At 47.0% G+C, this 26,419-nt stretch overlaps 1 protein-coding gene and 1 long non-coding RNA gene across 2 annotated transcripts in view; one reads left to right on the top strand and one right to left on the bottom strand.

The window, feature by feature from the left end:
* Positions 1–19,753, top strand: part of IFT140 (intraflagellar transport 140) — a 93,674-nt gene extending 73,921 nt beyond the window's left edge. Inside the window, 13 exon segments of the mRNA XM_040439296.1 lie at positions 1,463–1,640; positions 2,320–2,510; positions 3,246–3,341; positions 4,270–4,402; positions 4,524–4,667; positions 4,753–4,881; positions 5,715–5,897; positions 9,207–9,413; positions 9,724–9,936; positions 10,010–10,176; positions 18,283–18,424; positions 19,031–19,633; positions 19,670–19,753. Of these exon segments, the coding sequence (XP_040295230.1) occupies positions 1,463–1,640; positions 2,320–2,510; positions 3,246–3,341; positions 4,270–4,402; positions 4,524–4,667; positions 4,753–4,881; positions 5,715–5,897; positions 9,207–9,413; positions 9,724–9,936; positions 10,010–10,176; positions 18,283–18,424; positions 19,031–19,231 (1,984 nt within the window). The 3' untranslated portion in view covers positions 19,232–19,633; positions 19,670–19,753.
* LOC121007404 lies at positions 2,821–25,786 on the bottom strand. Its single transcript, XR_005780407.1, has 3 exons — positions 25,658–25,786; positions 18,903–19,042; positions 2,821–3,317 (listed from the first exon to the last, which is right to left on the bottom strand). It is a non-coding gene; the product is annotated as an uncharacterized LOC121007404 (long non-coding RNA).
* Positions 25,787–26,419: the final 633 nt, after the last annotated feature.

Below are 26,419 nucleotides of genomic sequence, written 5' to 3'. Positions count from 1 at the left end.
CCGGATCCCTGCTCCCATGATCAGTGGTGGTCCCATACAGATTGAATGGAACGGTAGTCTGCATGCTCGACCACCATTCCTTTGGAAACAAGATTCCCGTTCCCAGGATCGATGGTGGTCCCAGCAATTGGGCCCTCAAAAGTGTCAGTCTCGGTACAACCCCTTTAACGGCCTCCTTTTAATCACAAGCCTGGAGAAAGGTTTTGCCACAGGTGCCCCCCTTCTCTGCTCATCACTGAAGCCACCATGCTGTGCCAGATGCAATTGGGCCTCATGCGCACAACCGTATCCATTTTGCGGTCTGCAAATGCTGGATCTGCGAAATACAGGTGCGGTCTGTGTGCCATCCATATTTTATTTGTGGACCCATTGTTTCAATAAGTCTGTGGTCGCATTTTGCGGAAGGGACATACGGATGCAGAAAGCGCATGTGCCTTCCGCATCCGTATGTCCATTCTGCAAAAAGATGGAACGTGTCCTATAGTTGTCTGCAAAATGCAAACCGCTGGCCCATTAAAGTCAACTCGGACTACATCCATATTTTGTGGATCCGCAATCTGCGGATCAAAAAACCAGATACACTCTGGTGTGTACCCCGCTCTTCCTCTGGACACTCATCACATCAGTAGCTCATGATAACATGGGGCCTAAAAATGGGGCTTATATGGGTCCACCAAGGCGTTGATTATTTTGACAGGAAAATAATGCTGCGTGTGGTGCCATTTTTATAGACACCCGCTAGCTAGTGGTCGGACGGGACTAGAGAAACACGGCTGCTGCCATTCTTCTCCGCAGGGTGTGTGTATAGTATGGCAGTTCAGCCCCATTACAGTGAAAATAACCGAGCTGCAGTACTATAGACAGCCTATGGACAGAAGTGGCGCTGTTCCGCTGTTCCTGAAAGACGGCAGCCATTTTTTTCTAATTTTTAATCATGCCAGAAAAAAAGAGTTTTTTTTTCCCCCATTTTTCTGAGTTTATCACAGATGCTGTGTTCTCTGACCTCGCTGCGATCCCGCATGCCTCCTCCTGTCATTCATGTCCAGGGTCTCTCGCAGGCCGGGGCACCCTCCTCTTGGTTTAGTGACAGGAAATCCTCCTACTACAGCATAGTGGGAATAGCAAGGAGTTTACTGATGGGAAGGGATTGTGTGTACGTGTTCTCGTGTTTTCTCCTCCATGTCATAAAAACTCAGAACGCCATGCCAAGAATCGGGGTGACACCATCATTTCCCCCCTTTCCATGGAGATACTGGACATTTCTGGGAAAAACCACAGGACAACCAATATGGTGCACAAATGGCGTACGGTGGGGGAGGATGTGGCTCATCTACACCGATTAACCACTCGGGAGCCTGACAACCCCCGGAGGACCTTGTAGTGGCAGCCATTTTGGTTGTCAGGCTCCTCCATTTTTCCGTCTGCTAACGTTCACTGAACCATATACTTTATTTTTGTCTAGTGAAACCGTCTGGGAAAACATGGCACGCATGTGCGTCAAGACAAGAAGACTGGATGTCGCCAAAGTATGCCTGGGAAAAATGGGCCACGCCAGGGGTGCCAAAGCGCTACGGGAGGCAGAGCAAGAGCCGGAGATAGAAGCCAGAGTGGCCATGTTGGCGATACAGCTTGGAATGATGGTGGGTTGAAGGGGTTATCATGTTCCGTGAAGAGTTATGACATTTACACACACAGTGTGGCGCCACTTGGGTGTTATGGCGATGTGCCCGTCCACCAGATGAGCTGAGTGCTGGTGGACGCGCATGCTCAGTCACTGTCCCCACATCAAGGTCTCTACATGGTGATCTGCTGTTCACTGCAGAGCCAATAAAAATGTCAGGAAGGAAGACTCTGCAGTAGTGTTTTAAGTTCGGCGTCTAAAGTTCGGCTTCGGGTTATCGAAGAATCGCATTATGGATTCTAAATTCCGTTATGGTCCATGGTAGCGGAATCCATAACGCGATTCTTCGATAACCCAAACTTTAGACGCCGAACTTAAAACACAAGTTCGCTCAACACTACTCTGCAGTAGCATGGCAGTGTAGCTGAGAAGACGCTTATGCAGGAGAAGTAAAAAAAAGGGCTGCCAGAGGGGGAGGGAGACTGATTTTTCGCAGAGTTTTTTTTTTTATTTTTTTTTTACATTTTGGTACAGAAAGAATCTTGGCCTACTGGGAAGTATATAAGGTTCTATGGTGATTTCTGAAGCCTATTCCACCCACTGCCCCTGTTGACCACGTCGTCTGTATTGGTTACCCTTAGATCATGGATGAACGGCTGGTTGTGCTCTCCATGTACAGTATCTCTTTTCCTTTGCAGGAAGACGCAGAGCAGCTATACAAAACCTGCAACCGTTACGATCTGCTGAATAAACTGTACCAGGCTTGGGGTCAATGGCAGAAAGCTATCGAGACTGCGGAAAACCATGACCGAGTCCACCTGAGAACCACCTATTATCACTATGCAAAGCACTTGGAAGCTATGGGAGACCGCAGTGTATCACTCAACTAGTAAGTAGCCATATGATGTACTGGGGCAGGGATGGCCAACCTGCGGCTTTCCTGCTGTTGTAAAACTACAACTCCCGGCATGCAAAGACTGCCTACAGCAGGGCATGGTGGGAATTGTAGTTTTACAACAGCTGGCGAGCCGCAGGTTGGCCATCCATGTACTGAGGTTTCAGAGATATATAGACAAAGCCTGAGCAGTACTAAGCTTCATGAGAGGCAAAAACGGAGATCTCCGGGAGAAGGCCACCACACTGATATACTTTATATACCCATACAAGAGACCTAGGGGGTCATTTATCTAGCAACTAGTTTACTTGTAAAAAGAAAAAACACACGCCATGTTTGTCAGTTGCGTGGTGGTGGGTCAGGACTTCAGTCCCAGCAGATTTGCTAACATTTTCGCCTGGAAACAGGTGTAAATGTTGGCGGAAAAACAACTCTATCCTGGAGCTGGAGTAGTTTTTACGCCAGGGGCATAGATTTCCGCAGATGTGCTTAATTTACAATGAAGCACGCATCTTGTCATAAATTAGCCAAATCTTACGGCAATGTAGGGGGAATCTAAGACCGCCATAAAACGCCGATCTTGGTAAATGACCCCTCTAGAGTTTTTCTAGATGAGCACCCCTTTACTGAAACTCAGGGGAAGACTTTATTAGATGCTGACAACATTCATAAGGTCGAAGTGTAGATCCGAAGAGCAGGTCGCTGAGCTATTCTTTCTGTATTCCTTAGTTATGAGAAGTCGGACACCCATCGTTTTGAAGTTCCACGGATGCTACTGGAAAACCCACAGAACTTGGAGACCTACATCAATAACAAGAAAGACAAGTAAGATAATCAACTGTGTGGAGGACGTTCTAAAATGCATGAACTGGACACGTTTTGGGGGTGTAGACGCACACTCTATAGAGGGACATCTCATTCAGGAAAGGGTCCCTGGATTATTTCACAATACTATACATACAGTGTTGGATTTTGGTCCGGTACATTGGTTAGTTTGGAGGTGATGCATTTTTCTGGTTTGGCTTTCTCCCCAATCCCTCGCCACTGCTCCTAATTGACAGCTCCTATGTCCAGTCGGGGGGGGGGGTTGGTTCAGAGCCTGGGGACTTGCAATCCTAGCAATAAAACTTTTCTTGGTCATGCTCCCCCTTGCCTTTGCCTAGCATACTGACGTGAAGCCTGGTACGTCACCGGTAGTAGACAAGCAGACTTTGCCCTGTGCGATGCAAGGAAATGCTCCAAGGCTCCACTCATACATAGTAAATGAGTAAAGAAGAGGTTATATCCGGGTTCAACAACCCCTTTAAGCCACATTCTTATCAGTAAGATAAGAATTAAGCTATAAGGAGTGTTTATAAGATCAGAGATAAGGAGCCATCAGCTTTGCTGGCTGACGGAACAGTGAGAAAATTCAGATCCTGCTTCTAGAGAAACTCAAGGCTGTACAGAGAAAGAGGTTCACAATTTTTAATAAAGACAATTTGAAAAAAATATTTTTATCTCAAAATGAGTACAGAGCAATATTATATATAAAAAAACAATTACCCCCAAAGGTGTACTTAGCCTTTAATCTCCTTCAGAATTTGCATTAGCTTGTCCCGGGGTTTCATGTACTGTTGTATACCTGACCATCTATTTCTGCTGTTCCTGGTTGGATTCTCCCAGGCATTGGCACCTGGTAGCAGTAAACAGGAGACAAGATTACGATGATACTTTACTTATACAGTTTCTTTTTCTGGTTGTCCGCATACAGAATTCTCTGGAAATGGTGGGCTCAGTACCTGGAGAGCCAGTCGGACCTAGATACTGCTCTCAAATATTATGAGCTGGCACAAGACTACCTGTCTCTGGTGCGAGTGCACTGCTACCTGCGTAACATTCAGAAGGTATGAGAGAGACTACAGTAGAAGTCTATATAATATACCCTTTCACATTACATTGCTTTTTATATACAGAATATCTTCGCCTACTCTCATGGGAAAGTAATAAAGGCTTCTTTTTTTCTAGGCTGCAGAAATCGCCAATGAGACTGGTAACTTAGCGGCTTCCTACCACCTGGCACGACAGTACGAAAGCCAAGGGGATCTCAAACAGGCAGTGCATTTCTATACCAGAGCCCAGGCTTATAATAACGCCATCAGGCTGTGCAAGGTAGTTACATCCATTCCACGTATTACCAGATCATCCAGTGAACCTCAGTATCATTTCTGACCTTAATACTTAATACCGCATACAGGAAAATAACCTGGATGACCAACTCATGAACCTGGCATTGCTGAGCACCCCAGAGGATATGATGGATGCTGCTCGCTATTATGAAGAGAAGGCAGAGCAAATGGACAGAGCTGTCATGCTGTACCACAAGGTAAAAGTGAGACTGCTTAGGACTAGGAGTAGCATTTCGTTCTATTCCTTTTTTGCAATGACGTCAATACACTGCTGGGAAAATTACTTACTATAAAATTGTAATTATACAATTACTAGAACAATGTAATTGTGTAATTATTAATGTACCTTTCATTTATTTTTTCATCTTAATTGGTTCACAATCCCCTGCCAGTTAATTTTAGTTTACATTTCCATACAGGTCTGAGCTCCATTTTTTTCTGATAAACACAGCCACCAGGGGGAGCTTAGGAGCTTACAAATGACAGATTTATGATTTTTGTTTACTAGGACTACGCTCCCTCTATTGGTGACAATATTCACTTACCTTGAAGGCGGTGTGAAGGGAAGCGGTAGTTGCAAAAATAAACCCAGTTTTGCCTAATTTTAAAGGGGTTCTGCAGTTTGTTTGTTTTTTACTGATGATCTATCCTCTGATCGGCAGGAGTTCGACACCCAGGACCCCCGCCGATCAGCTGTTTGAGAAGGCAGTGGCGCTGGCAGTAGCACCACTGCCTTCTCGCAGTTTTCCGCAGGCCCAGTGATGTCACAACTAGTATTACTGGCCTGGACATGGCTAAGCCTTGTTCACTTGAATGGGGTTTATCCGCGCCCAGGCCAGTGATACTAGTCATGACGTCACTGCGGAAACAGCGAGAAGGCCGCGGAGCTACTGCTAGCACTACTGCCTTCTCAAACAGCTGATCGGCGGGGGTCCCCGTGTCGAGAGAGGATAGATCATCAGTAAAAACAAAAAGCTGCAGAACCCCTTTAAGTTCTAACAACTTTTTTTCTGTTTTCCCTCGATTTCAGTCAGGTCATCTGTCCAAGGCATTGGAGTTGGCGTTTGCTACTGAACAGTTTGGAGCTCTTCAGCTAATAGCTGAGGACCTAGATGAGAAGTCTGACCCGGCCCTCCTTGCACGCTGCTCTGATTTCTTCATCCAGCACAACCAGTTTGAGAAGGCTGTGGAATTACTACTGGCAGCTAAAAAGGTAAATGATTTCTATATGGTGAACACATTGCCTGATGACGTGATTGCAGATCAGTGTGCTCAACCATTGATCACTGGCTCTGTGCTTCCAATGGAAGAGCAGATACGCAGATAGCTCATCCAGCCAAGGTGCGAGCTTGGTTTGGCTAGAAACTTCTCGGACACGTGGGTTTAGCCCCGATTAAGCACCATTTTCTAATTGATGACTTTTACATGGTTAAAGTATGTTTTTATCATCCATATCATGCCCATGTCTACTATTTGGGTATGTCTCTACCCTCAACTTTTCCACGTAAAGCCAGGAGTAGATTCAAAAAGAGGCGACGACCTGGTCTTTCCTTTTATACGTTCCGTTAATGACCCGTTGATTGCTTTGACTTTAAAAATTACATCGAAAAACCTTTACGTGGAAACCCAGACTAAGATACTTTCTTAAAGGGGTTGTCTCATCTCAGACATTGATGTTATGTCACTAGGATATACCACCAATGTCTGGTAAGTGCAGGTCCCACACCGATCTCTAGAACGGAGCCCACAAAGAGAACGAGAGAAGACAACGCATGCCCAGCCACCCTCGATTCATTTCTGTGGGATTGCCGGGGTGGGACCCGCAGCTATCGGACATTGATGGCATATCCTAGAGATATGCCACCAATGCTTGAGATGACACAGCCCCTTTATGTTATAGACATAGGAGTAGCAAGTTATGTACATTATACTCAAATAATTGCTATATAAGGCACATGCCCTTGAAATTATTATTAATGGAGTTGTCCCCCCTCCAAAATATAAAATAAAAAAATTAAAACCTTGCATATATAAACAGTCTTTCTAGCAGGAATGGGGACCAGGCACCCTCAGTGGTGGGATCAGTGCCAAAGACACTTCAATGATGTATCTCGTTCATATCCCTTAAACGTTTTGTGGGAAAACCCTCTTTACGTTGGGAGGAAATGGAAAATATAAAGGAAGGACTTATACTTCTGCTTCCTGCTGGATCCATTTCTGGCTTTGGCTCAAAAACTGCCACAAAAAATTGTCTGATTCAACCCTTAAAGGGGTTGTTCAGGATTTTACAGTTTATGGACTATCCTCAAGATAGACCATCAATATCTGATGGGTAGGGGTCCGACACCCTGCACCTCCATGATCAGCTGATTCAGGGTAGCTTTGGCTCCTGAACTACACGGTTCTGTCCACTAGACAATGGATAGAGCTTTGTACTTCTGGAGCTACTTCCAAATAGCTGATTAGTAGAGGTGCAGGAGTCTGACCCCCCTCCAGTCAGATATTGATGGCCTATCCTAAATATAGACCATCAATAGTAAAAGCCTGGACAACACTTTTAAAGGGGTTGTTCCATGACTAATGTAAAAAATAAAAATTAGACATCATATAGGACATGACAGTCTCTTTCTAACAAAGCTAGAACCAGCCCTGTACCTCACATGGATCCAGAGATCTCCCCATTCATTGCTCTGATAGATTTATATCAAGCTGACAGCTCAAGGGGCGTGTCTTTTCTGCTGCAGCTAAGGGGGCGTGTCCATGCTCTGTCCTATCACAGCTCAGGAGGCAGTTGAAGGATTAAACTGGGCATGTGCGGCCTTCTCAGTGAGCCGGACAAAGAAATAAGAAAAAAACAAACAGCAGGTGGCGCTATACGGATACATTTTATTGAATAACTCAGTGGCTGTACAAAATGTTTAATTACATGCAATTACAAAAGTATTCAGATCCAAGTGCTGGTTTGAAAACTGTAGAATATTTTTTTGTGGAAACAGCATCGAACTGAAGTCCCTTGGGCCCACCAGAGGAAATGACTCTGTGGGCACACCCTCTGAGTATATGGAATCTTAAAAGGGTTTCTGTCACCTGAAAAATGGGTATTAAGCTGGCTGACATTAGCGATGTGCTATGTCAGCTGAACATAACTATATTAGCGCCATCTCACTGCCTAAAGCCTTTATTGAGAAAAACAAACGTTTATAATATGCTAATTGCCCACCTCTTTTCACGCCCTTCTTCTCTTGATTGACAGGGCCAGGGCATTGCTGCTCTCCTCCCGCCGGCAGTGTCTGCAGTGTAAATCTCGCGCCGTTCAGTATTCGGCGCAGTAAGGAAGCCAGCACCCGCCAAGCGGCCTTTTCTCACTGCGCCTGCGCCGAATACTGAACCGCGCAAGATTTACACTGTAGACACGGCCGGCGGGAGGAGAGCAGCGCTGCCTGGCCCTGTCAATCAAGAGAAGAAGGGCGAGAAAAGAGGTGGACAAACTGAGCCTCTAGGAGCAGGTGCAACCCCCCCACCCCCCAGCCCCCCTTTGCTCCTAGAGGCTATTTAGCATATTATAAAAGTTTGTTTTTCTCAATAAAGGCTTTAGGCAGTGAGATGGCGCTAATATAGTTATGTTCAGCTGACATAGCACATCGCTAATGTCAGCCAGCTTAATACCCATTTTTCAGGTGACAGAAACCCTTTAAGGCCCCCTTTACTGGGAGTCCATTTTTGTCAGAGCTTGGGCCCAGAGGATCCTCTGGTGGTCAGGTAGGCCAGTCCAACACTGTGTAGGACAACCTCTTTATTGTGACCTTACAGGGCTTGTCCCATCTAGACAACTAATTTTCAAAAAGCAACCAAGGGGTGATACAGGTGACCATACGGTTTCCCATTTATAAATTGGTGGCCAAGTCCTCCAGAACAGGATCCACTTGGGATTACTTCTATTAAAGGGGTTGTCCAGGTTCAGAGCTGAACCCGGACATACCTCCATTTTCACCCCGGCAGCCCCCCTGACAGGAGCATCGGAGCAGTTCATGGGCCAATGCTCTCCTTTGCCCTGCACTAAATCGCACAGGGTTAAGGCATTTTCAGGAGTTCCGGTGACGAACCGGGTTCTCCAAGGGGCTGCCAGGAAGCCCAGTGACGTCACCGGCACTGATGGGCAGGCTTTAGTAAAACAGCTAGGGCAGTGCTAAAGCACGCCTATCAGAGCTAGTGACGTCATAGAACACACTGCCGGGCGGAAGCCTCCGCCCGGCAGTGTGTTTTTGTAAACAAAAAAAGCTTGTGCCCTGTGCGATCTAGCGCAGGGGAGCATGAGATGCTCCGATGCTAACATCAGGGGTCTGCCCGGGTGAAAATATGGATATGTCCGGGTTGAGCTCTGAACCCGGACAACCCCTTTAAGCAGTCGTTGGAGACATGGAAGTTTTAAACACATTTGGAAAACCTGAAGGAAATTTTTTAAAAAGCCATGGTAAAATGAGGCCACTGTGGTTCCATGTGTGTTGGATCTCTTCTCTTGTAGTACTACGATGCCCTGCAGCTGTGCCTGGAGCAGAATCTCATCATCACAGAGGATATGGCAGAAAAGATGACCGTATCCAAAAACTCCAAGGAGCTTAGCGAGGAAGCAAGACGGGAACTTCTCGAACGCATTGCTGACTGTTGCATGCGACAAGGGAATTATCATCTTGCAACCAAGAAATACACTCAGGCTGGGAACAAGATGAAGGTAAGAGATTTAGATGAAAATACACACCCCATCTTAATTCCTGCACCTGGGACACAATACCAGTATAGTATAGAACAGGGCTGGCCAACCTGCGGCTCTCCAGCTGTTGCAAAACTACAACTCCCAGCATGCCCAGACAGCCTACAACTATCAGCCTACAGCAGGGCATGGTGGGAATTGTAGTTTTACAACAGCTGGAGAGCCGCAGTTTAGCCATCCCTGGTATAGAAGGTATGTGGGGATTCCTCAGTGCACAGAGCAGTAGGTCTCACTATACCATTGTGACATCTTATGTTCTCGGTTTTACCAGGCCATGAGGTCCTTATTGAAGTCGGGTGACACTGAGAAGATTGTGTTCTTTGCCGGAGTCTCCCGACAGAAAGAAATCTACATAATGGCCGCCAATTATCTGCAGTCTCTGGATTGGCGGCAAGATCCCCATATTGTCAATAACATCATTAACTTCTACACCAAGGGAAGAGCCCTTGACCTTCTGGCTGGTTTCTACGATGCTTGCGCTCAGGTGAGTGATCAGTGCAGTTCTCCGTGAGGGGCAGATGCTCCTGGTCTTTTCTTGACCTCATCTTCTGTCTTAGGTGGAGATTGACGAATATCAGAATTATGAGAAGGCCATGGGGGCACTGACTGAGGCGTACAAGTGTTTGTCCAAAGCCAAAATGCGAAGCCCAGAGGAGCAGGAACGACGCTTGTCTGATATGCAGAACAAGGTTACTCTGGTCAAGAGGTTCATCCAGGCTCGGAGGTAATGTCGCAGGAGATGTAGATGAACTAGTGCAAATAGTTTACCAGATACAGCCACGTGTGAGGGGTCAGTGTCCTAGCTCATAGGACTCTACCCTTTGAATGTTATTCTTCGGAAATTGATCCTGACGGCAGATATGTTTGCGTGCACTGTTCTTTATATAAAGTGCAATGTTTTCTAATTGCTATGTATATTCCGCCACCATATTCCTGCGATGTGATAAGGCAGGCAATGACCGCTGGATTTCGGGGCCCTCCGGTGCCGATACTCATGTTGGGAGACTTTTTAATAAGGACTTAGACCCTTCTGTAGATAAATTCCATCAGGACCCCAATCCGGCAGGTACCCCGGAAACCTCATTGGCAAGGCTATTGCGCGAGTTGGATCTTCATGATCTGTGGAGACTCCGATATCCTGATATCAACATCTTATAACTCTCTTTCCAGAATAGACTTGCCTATTGGGTCCCTGGAGGTCTCGTCATATATTTCCTCTATAGAATACCTGCCACGTAGTCTGTCAGACCACTCCCCCATCCGTTTAGAGATGCAACTTGTGAGGGGTAGGGAGCACAGGAGACCATTTCTTTGGAAACTTAAAGGGAACCTGTCACCGGGATTTTGGGTATAGAGCTGAGGACATGGGTTGCTAGATGGCCGCTAGCACATCCGCAATACCCAGTCCCCATAGCTCGGTGTGCTTTTATTGTGTAAAAAAAGCGATTTGATACATATGCAAATTAACCTGAAATAAGTCCTGTCCCCGAGATGAGTCCATCCTCAGAATCTCCTCCTTGCTCCCCGACGTCAAAAAGCTAGAGCGTCGTAATCTCGCGATGCGCGAGCTAGCGCATGCGCAGTGTCGTCATAGTGTTCCTTCCCTGTGCTGGTATCAGCCTCAGGGAACGAACTGCGCATGCGCTAGCTCGCGTATCGCGAGATTACGGCGCTCTAGCTTTCTGACGTCGGGGAGCAAGGAGGAGATTCGGAGGATTCGGGCGGTGCTGGGCTCCTTCACGCTGGACTCATCTCAGGGACAGGACTTATTTCAGGTTAATTTGCATATGTATCAAATCGGTTTTTTTCACACAATAAAAGCACACAGGGCTATGGGGACTGGGTAGTGCGGATGTGCTAGCGGCCATCTAGCAACCCATGTCCTCAGCTCCATACACAAAATCCCGGTGACAGGTTCCCTTTAAACCATTCTGGATCCAGCTATTGGATGAGGGAGATCCTCTTACAGGACAGATTAATGAGTTCTTTCGCTCTAATTTAGGCTCCGCGGCCATGGGGACAGTCTGGGATACTATGAAAGCTTATGTCTGGGGTTTATACATACAAAAAACGGCGCAAAACTAAGACTAGGGGACTTTCTGACGGGAGATGAAAGACTCTGAGGCTGCTTATATACGGGACCCATCCACGTGGACTGAGTCGGTGTGGAGGGAGGCACAGGATAAACCTAATGATCATCTGACCCAACAAACGTTTCTTCCTGAGACAGAAAGCGCAGACAGTTTGCTGGCCATAGTGGTCCGCTCGCAGGAGGGCCCATCCAGAATAGTGGCTATCAGAACTAGAGAGGGAGCTCATTCTACAGATGATTCGGCTATCCTTAATGAGTTTTATAGATACTATTCCAAACTGGAAATGGAGATTGGTGAGATCAAATCTTATGCAGCCAATTTACCTATTCCGGTGATGTCTCTGGAATCAAGCCAGATATCTAGATCAGCCCTTAGAGTTGGAGGAACTTAGGGCGGCCCTTGGTTCTTTTCCCAATGAGAAAACCCCGGGTTTTGATGGCTTACCGGCTGAGTTTTTTAAACGATATCAGGAAACCCTTCTCCCTCATCTAAATGATGCTTTGCGATCGGGGAAATTGCCGGCATCTATGCGGGAGGCAGTGGTGGTAGTGTTACCAATACCTGGAAAGGACCCAACTTTGCCTGACTCCTATAGGCCCATCTCCCTTCTGTCGATGGAAGTGAAAATACTGGTGAAGGTATTGGCTAATCGTTTGGATAAAGTTATTACCTCCCTCATACATGAAGATCAGTCAGGGTTCATGCCAGACAAAAGTACTTCCATTAATCCTTCGGTGACTTTTCCTTAATCTCCAAAGATCAGTGGATACTGGGGGCTGTCGCGCAATAATATCCCTAGACGCTGCCAAGGCTTTTGACAGCGTCGAGTGGGAATACTTGTGGGAGGTCATGGGGTTTGGACAAGGTTTCATGTCATGGGTGAAGCTTCTCTGCTGTTCACCAGTAGCCAGAACTAAGGCAAACGGGGAGTTATCTGCACAATTTCCATTGCACAGGCGAACAAGGCCGGGTTGTCCACTATCCTATTGCTATCGAACCCCTGACTGGAAAGGGTTTCCGCTGGGTTCTCAAGAGGAAAGAGTCTCCCTGTACGCCGATGATCTGGTTCTATATACAGGGGACATAGTGCAATCTATTCGCCCACTTATGAGGTACATTATTGAATTTAGAAAACGCTCCGGATTAACAATTAATTGGGACAAATCTGTAATTGTTCCTCTGGATTCCCCAAAGGGTATTCTAAAAGATCCAGGGCATCTTCCGCTCCCCGGTGTGGAAAAAGCAACAACCTAGAATTCGTATGGAGACTCTCCAGAGGGGCGAAGAGGAGGGAGGTCTCTCTCTCTCCCAAATCCATGGTTTTACTTTGTAGCCGCACAAATACAACACCTTAAGGGATGGGGACAACGTGTTGGCTTGGGGCCCTCGGCTAGAATAGTGTCCTTTATTATGAAGCAGAGGGCACCTATTGCTATGGCAGAGTTGGTAAAGCCACAGACACGCTCTGGGAATTATCCTACAATTTCTCTAATAACGAAAATCTGGTTTAAGGAATTGATTGGTCTCCAAGGATTATATGACAATACGCCTTTGTGGCGCAACCCACGATTACCTGATCGGTTTAGACTAGAAGGTTTTTCCCCGTGGGAAGAAGAGGGTATTCTTTTTCTCCATCAGATTCAGACGGGAGGTGTTATGAAACAGTTTGCACAATTACAACTAGAGTTTGGTCTCCATCATACTGTACTCTACCAATTCCTGCAGCTGAGACATGCATATCAGGCGCGGTTTAAGGAAGGCATGCAAATGTCAGCCTCCCCTCCGATAGTCCAACAGGTGTTGTGTGGCGGCAGCCCTAAGGCTCCATTCACACGTCCGTAACGTGTTTTGCGGATCCGCAAAACACGGACAGCGGCAATGTGCGTTCCGCATTTTGCGGACTGCACATTGCCGTCACTAATAGAATATGCCTATTCTTGTCCGCAATTGCGGACAAGAATAGGACATGTTCTATTTTTTTCAGGAACGGAAATGTGGACCCAGAAGTGCGGGTCTGCATTTCCGGAGCCGGGCTGCACATCCTGCGGCCCCATAGAAATGAATGGGTCCGCAATTCCGTTCCGCATAATGCGGAACGAAATTGCGGACGTGTGAATGGACCCTAAGGGATTCATTTCTATGCTCTATACTAGGCATCTGTTTGATAAATCTACCCCATCGGGCTGTTTACCGATCAAAGAGAAGTGGGAACGGGACGTTGGTATAGCGCTGGAGCAATGGGACGCTGTCCTGGCTTTTACTCCTAGCCTAACACTAAGGCTGGGTTCAGACCTGAGCGTTTTACAGTGCGTTCCTACGTGCTGTAAAACGCTCAACAGGAAAAAAATATATATGTTTCCCTATGGGCATGGTTCTCATCTGAGCGTTTTACAGCGCGTACTAAAACGTGCTGTAAAACGCCCTACGCCTCAAGAAGTACAGGAGCTTCTTTGGGGCGTATTGTCACGCGTTCCCGCCCATAGACTTGCAGCGGGAATGCGCCTAAATGGGCGTTTGCTTGTTTCTGCCCATTAAAAACACCCGATACAAACGTCCGATAAAAACGCCTGAAAAAACCGCATATCGAATACGCTCAGGTCTGAACCCAGCCTTAGTGAGGCTCAACGATTATCCCAGCTATACCTAGTACATAGAGTGTATAAAACCCCTGTATTCTTACACAAGATAGGTCTTCGGACGAACTCGTGCTGCCCCCGGTGTGGAGCGGAGGAGGCTTCCCTGATGCATATGTTTTGGGAATGTTCTGCGTTAGGGGTCTACTGGAAGGAAGTTTTGCGGATAGTTGCCCAGACGACTCGGATAAAGTTGCCGGGAGATCCCAGAGTCTCGTAGACTTGCCGGGAGGTGATAGCAGAGTGTCTCTCAGTATTCAAAGAATGCTCTTCCAAGCTTGAATATTGATGGCCAGACACTAGATAGAACAGAACCCACCCACTAAACGGGAAGACGTAAACCGACTTAACAATATTCTGAGATGTGAAAGAGGAATATATTTGACAAGAAGATACCCAGCTAAGTGTATGGCCATTTGGCGGGGATGGTTTTGAAGCCCCTGGATTGGCGTCGTGGGCTTTAGCATGAGACTGTTTTACGGGGTCAACTATCCGTACTAGGGCAAATGATATGAGCCTCGGGGACTCCTGTTACGGCTCCGACCTGTGACCGCGGGCAAACCCGACATTCTGGACTATGCAGTCAATTGTGCAGATAGTGTCGCATCGTACCTGCCATGCACCGTGATGCAGTACCTTCATAAGATGTAGCCGTCTCTCCGCAGGGACGTTTGGGGGGGAATTTTTAAAGTATGTATTATGTGTTTTGGTATTTTATAAAAGTCGATATAGCAAAAATGACAAAATGAGCAATATTTGTATTAACTAGTGTAAAGACGGGCACTCGTCATCTGGCACCAAACGGAGAAAGAGTTGTTCAGAATAATACCTACTTTAATACATGCAGTAAAACGACATATAATAATATATCTTAAATTCCCCCCAAAAACTGAAAATCCCCCAAAATAGATAAACAGATAGGTGAATTTGCTAAAAACAAATGACAATTGCGTGGTTGGAAACTTTGTGCGACAAATGTGTTGATATTGGAGTTCACACAAACAGATACATTGTTGCAGCGGTGATGGCAACTAATTGTCTAAGGCTACATGCACACGAACGTTGTTTGTTTCCGTATCCGTTACGATTTTTTTTTGCGGATAGGATGCGGACCCTTTCATTTCAATGGGTCCGCAAAAAATGCGGACAGCACACCATGTCCCTTCTGTAGCCCCGCAAAAAAAAAAAATAGAACATGTCCTATTCTTGGCCGTTTTAGGCATTGTTACAATGGATCCGCAAAAAACAACGGATGGCATACGGATGTTATCCGTTTTAGTTTTCTTTTTGCGGTTCCGCAATTTGCAGACCGCAAAACACATAATGTCGTGTGCATGTAGCCTAAAGATGATGGTCGTCCCTCTTTAGTGTCCAATCTCTCTTTGATGAGAGATGAAAGATGTATATTTAGTCTTATTGTATCCACATATTAGGAAAATGCAATAATCTATGATATTGGCAGTACTATATTGCGGTGATATAGTCGCTTGCGTCAATATGGTCGCCTATTGGCTCAGTTGAACATTGAATGAGTTCTCTTCTGCCCAGTTCATCTTTTTGTATCATATTCATTAAGTTGTATATTGAACTGTGAGGCTACATTCACACTCGCGTTTTGGGCGGATCCGTCATGGATCTGCAAAAACGGATCCATTACAATAATACAACCGCATGCATCTGTCATGAACGGATCCGTTTGTATTATCTGTAACATAGCCAAGACGGATCCGTCATAAACTCCATTGAAAGTCAATGGGAGACGGATCCGTTTTCTATTGTGCCAGAGAAAACGGATCCGTCCCCATTGACTTACATTGTGTGTCAGGACGGATCTGTGTAGCTCAGTTTCGTCAGGCGGACACCAAAACGCTGCAGGCGGCCTCCAGAGCGGAATGGAGACGGAACGGAGGCAAACTGATGGATTCTGAGCGGATCCTTTTCCATTCAGAATGCAATAGGGCAAAACTGATCCGTTTTGGACCGCTTGTGAGAGCCCTGAACGGATCTGACAAACTGAAAGCCAAAACGCGAGTGTGAAAGTAGCCTAAGCTGTATAGTGGCAGTCAGTCTACGGCGTCCCACATGGCATCGGTACACTGACTGCTATTGCCTTTCTCGTCGTCTTCACGGTATGCTCCGCTCTTGTGTGTAGCCGGTTTTCGGTCTGAGCTCCGCAGTTGGCGTCCCACGTGTTTTGTATCGTTGCTAGCTTAGCGTCCCACGTGATATATGCCGAGCTGTTCAATGGACTCACAGGCAGAGGAGCATAAAATATGGAAGCGCTTCCCAAGGGATAGTTAGATACTGTCCATCAGGTGATGGGGTTTGCGGGTACAGTATTGATTTACCAGACGCGTTTCGGAGTCCGAGTCCTTCCACATTGTTGTAACGGTGATGGCAACTAATTGTGTGTTTGTGTGAACTCCAATATCAACACATTTGGCGCACAAAGTTTCCAACCACGCAATCGTCATTTGTTTTTAGCAAGTTCACCTATCTGTTTTATTCTATTCTGGGGGATTTTCTGTTTTTAGGGGAAATTTATTATTTTATTATATGTAACTTTACTGCATGTATTAGACTTGTTCAGAATAAGACCTACTTTTTCTCCGTTTGATGCCAGATGAAGAGTGCCCGTCTTTACACTAGTTGCTATACATATTACGGACGGGGTGAGTCAGACAGACAGAGCACCTTATGGCAAACAGGTGAGCCTCTATACCATTGAATCCAATATTTGTATTAAGGTAATACTTCATTATGCTTTGACTCCGATATATGGATCAATGTGCAAGAAATACTTTTTCTTTTTTCTCAATAAAAAATATACTTGAAAAAAAAAAAAAGATACAGCCACATGTGGTTTTTTGCCGTGGACTTGTATGCAGAAATCTTCTCTGAATACAGTACCAGCAAAGGGGATGAGATCAAAAAAGGAATAAAAATCTCATCTATGTGCTCCAGAAATTTTTCACAATGGAAGCACCACATTACTCTGCATGCAGCGTGGATTTTAGGCCCCATTCACACATCCGTAATTTCGTCCCGCATTTTGTGGAACGGAATTGCGGACCCATTAATTTCTACTATTCCTGCACTTCAGGGTCCACATTTCCGTTTCCGAAAAAAAAAATAGAACATGTCCTATTCTTGTCCGCAATTGCGGACAAGAATAGGCATATTCTATTAGTGCCGGCGATGTGCGGTCCGCAAAATGCGGAACGCACATTGCCGTGTCCGTGTTTTGCGGATCCGTGGACGTTACGGCCGTGTGAGTGGAGCCTTAAGATTACCTGCACTCTGTGCAGATTTGTGTGCACTATTTATTGTGGGGGTTTTTTTGCTGATTTTACATAGATCTCATCCTTCCATTGAAAAAAATACGCACAAAAAAATGCAACGCTAGTTGACATGCTGCTGATTTCAAAATACGCACAGCAAGTCAACATCCGCAACTAAGAGAAAAAAAAAAGCAAAGTGTACATGAGATTTGTCAATTCTCGTACACTATTCTGGTACTGTATTAGGCTCCATTCACACGTCCATAATAATGGGTCCGCATCCGTTCCGCAAATTGTTGAACGGGTGCGGACCCATTCATTCTCTATGGGGACGGAATGGATGCGGAGAGAACACTATGTGCTCTCCGGTCTGCGGCTCCGTAAAAAAATAGAACATGTCCTATTCTTGCCCGCAATTGCGGACAAGAATAGGCATTTCTATGGGGGTGCCGGCCGGGTGTATTGCGGATCCGCAATGCTGGACGTGTGAATGGACCCTTACACTGTGTTTTTCTGCACAAAATCCACACAGAAAAACTTTGCCTAATCCACACCGTGTGCAGCCACCCTAAATCTGCCACATGTCAGTCTCTACTGTGGATTTCTGCCACAGATTTCACCCTTTGCAGTTTAAAACACGGCACTGGAGCAGTCAGCTGATTAGCAGGGGTGCCAGGAGTAAGACCACCAACGATCAGATAGTGATGGCCTGTCCATTGGATGGAATCATCGGTATTGTGGTCCAGTTGCAGTGCCACACAGCACCCTTGTTCTGTGCCGCGGCGGGTTCATTCTGACACCGTGTTATTTGTTGCCGTCACAGAGCATACACCGCAGACAAGCAAGAAGCCATCAGACAGTGCGAGCTGCTGCTGGAAGAGCCGGATTTGGAGAGTGCGGTCCGCATTGGCGATGTGTACGGGTTTCTGGTAGAACATCACACACAGCAAGGAGACTTTCAGAAGGTACAGCAGCGTTCAGAGTTTCTTCGCTGTCCCTTCTGCTGGTCTTTAAAGGGGTTCTCTCACTTCAGCAAGTGGCGTCTATCAGGTAAGATAAAGGTAATACAAGGCACCTACTAATGTATTGTGATTGTCCATATTGTCTCCTTTGCTGGCTGGATTAATTTTTCCATCACGGCATACACTGCTCTTTTCCAGGGGTTACGACCACCGCTCCTGGATTGCAGGGTGGTTGCACATTAAGCACTGGCCTCCCTGGAGGCCGGGACCATGGGAGCGTGCATAGGTGCTCTGCAGCGCTGGTCGTAACCACGGAGACTAGATGTGTATAATGCGATGGAAAAATGAATCCAGCCAGTAAAGAGGCAATATGGACAATCACAATACATTAGTAAGGGCCTTGTATTAACTTTCTCTACATGATAAACGCCATTTGCTGAAGTGAGAGGACCCCTTTAAGGCCCGGCCCCAGCATTCCTACCTTGTGCTGATCACCTGGTATGTTGCTGCACATTACCCTTGGCAGAGGAGGTTCTCTGTATTTCTTGTAATGTCCATCGTCATGCTGCCCTCTGATAGAATAACACTGATCCTTAATATTCTCCCCAGGCGTATCGGTGCCTAGAAGAAATGAGATCCAAGACGCCCTCAGCCAATCTCAGCTACTACGTGTCGCAGAGCACAGTGGAGGCCGTGTATCGCGCCCTCTCCATCCCACTCGCACACCAGTCTACTGAGCACGTGCGACACAACAGCGTAGAAGACAGCGAGGAGGTGGAGGAAGCGCCCGACATAGATTATGATGGTTAACCCTTTTCAGGTCACACTTTTTTTATTTTGCACATTTGACATGTATCCTTAAAAACTTTGGCGGCCTTTGCAGCAAATCTCCCATTACTGCTGCCTAACATAGAGTCTGAAATATGACTAATGGTGTATTGTCCTATAAAGCACTGGGGTCGTGGCATGCAGTTATACGGTGAGGGGTATGTATACTTCTGCAACCATTTTTTTTATTTCTACAATACATAATATTTTTTTTTTAATGAAGAACTTTTGCGAATACCGATCCTATGCGGACCCGTGTGTCTCCATAACATCCTACCTGCAAACTGTGCACGTAGTCTGGTCCTGCAATTGTATGTTAGTCCTTTATCTTCTTGCTAACCTGCAGACAGTAGAAGAGGGGGTAGATGGAAGAGAGTAACAGATGTCTGCAGGGTTAGAACACACAGGCTTTGTTTGTAGTCTGTTACCATGAAGACACAGAGCCCTGCAACGGAGCTGTATACGCAGAATGGTAGGAGATTTTTTATAATACATACATTGAAGCAGGGCCGGCGTCATAACCCGGCATCCCCGGGCAAGTGCCGGGGCCCAATGCTCCTGGGGGGGCCCACTGAGCTGCTATGAGCACTTCCATCAATACAGATGGGAGCTCTCACTGCTGTCATTTCACATACGCAGTACCCCTCTGGTGGGCCCTCTGAGCTGCAGAGACTCAGGACACGCCCCCTCTACACAGGACACGCCCCCTCTACACAGGACACACGCTGCCTGAGGAGACTGGAGAGAGACCGCACGGCTGGAGCTGGAGCAGAGAAGTGTGAACACAGTCTGTGAGTGAGTCTGCACTGTGACTGTCTCTTCTCTGTGGGACAGAAGGAAAGGGGGGGGGGGGGGGGGGGGGGACACTGCTGCTTCATTCTATTTAGTTGTGTTACTGTTTTATTAAGCTGATTGCCTCCATGACACCTGCCCCCCCCCCCCCATATCCTGTCCTATATCACCCTTATGGAGCCCCTGCTGTCTCATTTCCTCCCTCATGTATCCAGAGCTCCTGTTTCACCCTCCTGTCTCCCATTGCTGCCCTGCACAGACCTCCTGCCACTACTTGTATGAATCCCCCTCAGAGCCCCTTCAACCTACTTGCTGTGTCCACCCCTCCTGTCCATCCAGGGCCCCGGGCCCCTGTCTCACTCCTCTGCCTCTCATTATGGTGGCATCTGAACCGCATTCACCATAAGGACCTTCTAACATCACAGGGTCATGTGACTGTGCCCCCCACCCCGTACTGTGCCCCTTTATACCCTGCATTGTGCCCTCTTACCACACTCTGTGCAGTGCCCATAGTCATTCCCTGTACTGTGCCCTCTTATACCCTTTTATCCGGTCACTGTATGGTGGTTTTATCCTTGTATGGCGGTGTTATCACTATATGGCGGTGTTATCACTATATGGCGGTGGTATCCAATAACTGGATGGCCATAACTGTATCCCTTTCTGCCCACACCACTTTTTTTAGACCTGGCATGAGCGGGAAAAGATACAGATTGCGGTGTTAAGGACCTTTGCGCCACATCTGTGTCAGAAATACGCCTAATATAGACGTATTTCTATATAATAAATGACCCCCTAATCGTATGATTATTCGGGGGGTGGGGCTAATATCTTTATATTATATAGATTCTAGTGTATTATACTGTGCCCTGTATTTCCCAGTAGAAAATGATCCTTGGGAAGCACAGTCCTCATCCCTGACCACCAGGTAGCGCTCTGTCAGTACATGGCGGCCTCCCCTCTCCTCCATGCTGCTCCAATGTGTACTGGGGCTTATTCTGACACTAGGGCTGGGTTCACATCACATTTTTGCCATCCATTTAATGCATACTGAAAATGTATGCATTGACAGATGCCTCAGACTGATGCCGTACAGTGGCGTCCGTTCACCATACAGTTCCATGGTAAAAAAACATATACGTTAACGTATGCATTTTTTACTTGACTCTGCAGGATACAAAAACGTGGAGTGCTGCACATGTGTATACATCAAACCGATAGGAAAAAATGTAATGTGAACACACATTGGGGGGGAGGGGGGCGTACTAAATTTCGCTGTGGGGCCCAGTCAGTTCTAGCTCCATCACTGCACATCTCCTTCTCTCCTCCAGGCCTGGCTCACTGCTGCAGCGGGCCGGAGGAGAGAAGGAGCGCAGGGAGCTGCGGTTAGTGAATGACAGGACCACCAGCTCCCCTGCAATGATAGGTATGTGAGGGGGCCACTGGGGGGTCATTCATCACACTGTGAGGGTCCCTTACACAGTATAATGACTCCCAGTGCCCCCCATTTAGTATAATGATCCCCATTGACCCTCCATTTAGCATAATGACCACCAGATCCCCCATTAAATATAATAACCCCTCGTGCCCCCTCCATACAGTATAACCCCCAGTGTGGGGGCGACTGGGGGTCATTATTCTGAATGGAGGGTCACTGTGGGGTCATTATACTGTGAGGGCCCTTTACATAGTATAATGACCCCCAGTGTCCCCCATTTAGTATAATGATCACCAATGACCCTCCATTCAGTATAATGACCCCCAGAGCCCCCTCCATACAGTATTCCCCCCCGTGTGGGGGCTACTGGGGGTCATTCAGGGCCGGCTCCAGGTTCATGTGGGGAGCTGGGAGCTGCGGTTAGTGAATGACAGGACCACCAGCTCCCCTGCAATGATAGGTATGTGAGGGGGCCACTGGGGGGTCATTCGTCACACTGTGAGGGTCCCTTACACAGTATAATGACTCCCAGTGCCCCCCATTTAGCATAATGACCACCAGAGCCCCCATTAAATATAATAACCCCTCGTGCCCCCTCCATACAGTATAACCCCCAGTGTGGGGGCGACTGGGGGTCATTATTCTGAATGGAGGGCCACTGTGGGGTCATTATACTGTGAGGGCCCTTTACATAGTATAATGACCCCCAGTGTCCCCCATTTAGTAATGATCACCAATGACCCTCCATTCAGTATAAATACCCCCAGAGCCCCCTCCATACAGTATTCCCCCAGTGTGGGGGCTACTGGGGGTCATTATTCTAAATGGGGGCGACTGGGGGTTATTATTCTGAATGCAGGGCCACAGGTGGTCATTATACAGTGGGGGGGAATTGGGGGTTCATTATACTGTGTGAAGGGCCACTAGTAGTCATTATACTGTATAGGGGCCACTGGGGGTCATTATACCGTGTAGGAGCCACAGGGGGACATGTCAATGTAAAAAAATGCCTCATGGGGGCCCACTGGGATTTATCGCCCAAGGGCCCACATGAACCTGGAGCCGGCCCTGCATTGAAGCAATAAAAATATGGTTACCAAACTGTGAATACCGTACCCGGTGATAGGGAGCAGGGTAGGGAACGTCACCTTCCATAACTAGTTATGCCACAGCTTTAGGGCTCATGCACACGAACGTATTTTCTTTCTCCGTTTTTAGTTTTTTTACGGACCGTATACGGAACCATTCATTTCAATGGGTCCGCAAAAAAAAATGAAGGTACTCCATGTGCATTCCGTTTCCGTATGTCCGTATTTCCGTGCCGCAAAAAAATAGAGCATGTCCTATTATTGTCCGCATTACGGACAAGGATAGGACTGTTCTATTAGGGGCCGGCTGTTCCGTTCCGCAAAATGCGGAATTTACACGGACGTCGTCCGTAGTTTTTGCGGACTGCAAAATACATACGGTCGTGTGCATGAGGCCTTACACAAACCTCTATAATCAGTGGTTTCCCAGTAGCCAAAATCTGAAAACTTTCTTCTCCTGTAAGTTTAATTTTACGATATCAATAGTCACAGACGCTACCGTGCCCCCCAAAATCACACCCCAGGATTGAACCCAACGCCCAGGTCTTACTTTTTATATAATATTCACCATAAGGAGAAAGTAAGAAATGTGTTTTTTCTACATGAGTAAATTATTTTTTATTGTCTGTTTCTATATAAGTGTATATAAAAGGATTTTATTATCTGTTGCTCTGTATTCTTTTCACTGAGGCAGCGTAACTGTATATGTACCCCATGGGCACTAGCGTAGACAAAGGCGCAGGGTGGAGGGTAGAATCACAATGTTAATAAGGTTCCAGTACATGTGTCGGCTATTACGGGGAATTGCCGCAGTTCAGTGAAGTGTTTCCTCTATCCAAACCTGCCTTGGCTGCATGGCAAAAGCCACTATGCGTCCAGGCGCCCCTTGACTAATTCTGAAACGGTAACTGGGCACATACAGGGCATGCGCGGATACAGGCAGCAGAATCTCCGGTATCTGCACTGGACCACATTCAGCACCTGTGCTAAAATGCAGGAAGCGGTCACCTGACCAATGCCATGTTGGATCCAATGGATGCCAGCTTTCTCTGCTACACTTATGTTCAAATGGACTGCCCCTTTAAAGGGTTTCCGATTGTCTAGATCAGTGTTTCCCAACCAGTGTGCCTCCAGCTGTTGCAAAACTACAACTCCCAGCATGCCCGCAAAACCAAAGACTGTCCAGGCATGCTGGGAGTTGTAGTTTTGCAACAGCTGGAGGCACACTGGTTGGGAAACACTGGTCTAGATCAGGGATCAGCAACCTTCCGCACTCCAGCTGCTGTGAAACGACAACTCCCAGCATGCACGCTTGCTCAGCTGTTCTTGTACCTTACCATAGAAGCGAATGAAGCATGCTGGGAAATGTAGTTTCAGAATAGCTGGAGTGTCGGGGGTTGCTGATCTCTGGTCTAGATGATGATGACCTCTCCCCTTATTTAAGATGTCAGCATCTCCATCAGTGGTATCTTTATTTATTTATTCCAACAAGTACAGAAAATGCAACGTTTCGGCAATATCTTAGCCTTTTCCAAGCATTACTAGGCAATTGTATCCGAAACGTTGCATTTTCTGTACTTGTTGGACTGAATAAATGGAGATGCTGACGTGTTTGCATTTTTGAAGATTATGGATATGTTGGATGCGGATCCATCGGCGAGACGTTCTGATGCATGCCTGAGGTGGTAAGGGACATTGGTGCTGTTCTTATATTTATCATCTACCCTCAGTAAAGGACATCAATAGCTGAATGGAGGGGGTTCTACACCCAGCACCCAACCAATTGTTGTTTCCAGCACTGGCCTCTGCCTAAAACAGCTAGATCAGGGGTCAGCAACCTCTGGCACGCCAGCTGTTCTGCAACTACAATTCCCAGAATCCTCTCTTTACTTCTATGGGAGTTACAGGAACAGCCAAGCAAGTGTGCATGCTGGGAGTTGTAGTTTCACAGCAGCTGGGGGGAGGGATTTTGCTGACCCCAGCACTACACAGAAAGTTCACCTCAGCTTCATACCAGACTATCCCTAAAATGGGTTAGGCCTCTTGCACACGAACGTGTGCGCCCCGTGGCCGTGCTGCGGTCCTCAATGCACGAACACCCACCGCGGGGCAGCCGCAGCGGATCGCGGAGCCATTCACTTTAATGGGTCCACGATCCGGCCGTTCCGCAAAAAGATAGGACATGTCCTATCTTTTTGCGGAACGGAAGTACGGGATGAAACCCCGACCAAGCACTCCGTAGTGCTTCCGTAGGGTTCCGTGCTTCCGTTCCGCACCATTCTGCATCTCCGGATTTGCTGACCCATTGAAGTAAATGGGTCCGCACCCGTGATGCGGAATGCACACGGGAACGGTGTACGTTTGTGTGCAATAGGCCTTAGGCTACTTTCACATCTGTGTTTCCCTTTCCGATATTGAGATCTGTCATAGGATCTCAAAACCGGAGGAAAACGCTTCAGTTTTGTCCCCATTCATTGTCAATAGGGACAGAGCGGAGCGGAGTGCACCAGAATGCACAAAAACGCTGCAAGCACTATGTCACGGGATACTGATCAAGACGGATCCAGCATGAAACGCAATGTAAGTCAATGGTGCCAGATCCGGACACTTAACAAAACAGACCCAGTGCCCATTGACTTACAATGGATTTAGTGACGGATCCGCCTTGTTCATTTGGGGGAAAATACAACCGGATCCGTTCTGATCGGATGCAGACTGTTGTATTATTGACCGGATGCATTTTTTGCCGATTCCCTGACGGATCCCGCAAAAGCACAGACGTGAAAGTAGCCTTAACTGTCTACAAGTCCTCAGCCCTAGCATTGTCATCCCTTCAGTCAGGACCACGTCCAACGAGACACTGATCACGTATCCACTTGAAAAAGTCTCTACATCAGAGATCGCCAACCCGTGGCGTCTCCTGTTGCAAAACAACAACTCTTTAGCCTGCAGTTGACGGTATTTGCAGCGGCTGGAGAGTGGCGAGTTGGATATCATCGCTGATGGCGATTACAGAGACAACCGGAGAAAATCAATCTGATTAAAGATAATACTTCATCACGCCGCGTGCGGTCAGCCCCAGTAGTTTACCTTCCAGTTAAGGTGACTCCCAATTGCGTGTATGCCAGGAGGAGCCGCCCTGTGTGCAGTCGTGAGAAGATGATCCCACCGGGTATTTTTAGCTTTTTTTTTTTTTCTTTTGCGCATGGGATCTGCCCGGCTTAATATAGTGCGTCCTCTGTGTGACTCTTCATCTGCCAGTTCCTCTCTCCTTCCCCAGGACTCTTTGTTCAGGATATAGAAATTCAGTCAAACAACATGAAAAAGGAAGTTTGGTTTCCTACCGACAGCAAACATGGCTGCCGCGCTCATCGCTACTTTCGTTGGGGGGGAGGGGGGGGGGGAACTTGGTGTCATTTGAAATGTTGACAGTAACGTGCACGCAACATAAAGAGGGAAAAGCTACAGACACATCAGGGAAATACAAAACTTTGCTTTTAGATGTTAGAATCTGGAGAGGGAGCGACTTATATTGGACTGAATTACTACAGTAAATCGCATTGAACAGTCACCACTAGGGGGAGCTTAGTGAAGGAGGAATTGAATTCAATGAGAGCTTTATAACTCTTGTATGCAATTAGCCCCCCCTGGTGGTAGCAGTAAGCATTTTATTTTATTTTTTTTAAACTTTTCTCTATGCCCGTTGGGAAGCAGGGGTTTTGGAGCTCTGGGGTCGTCTGACTTCAGCAAATGGCATTTATCATGTAGAGAAAGTTAATACAAGGCACTTACTTGGGGTTACGGCCACAGCACAGATACTAGGTGGCTGGGGCGAAGCTGACCAGAGAGGCC

This window comes from Bufo bufo, chromosome 7 (genome assembly GCF_905171765.1).
Source record: "Bufo bufo chromosome 7, aBufBuf1.1, whole genome shotgun sequence".
Classification (NCBI taxonomy): Eukaryota; Metazoa; Chordata; class Amphibia; order Anura; family Bufonidae; genus Bufo; species Bufo bufo.
This window is presented reverse-complemented; position numbering and strand designations above follow the sequence as displayed.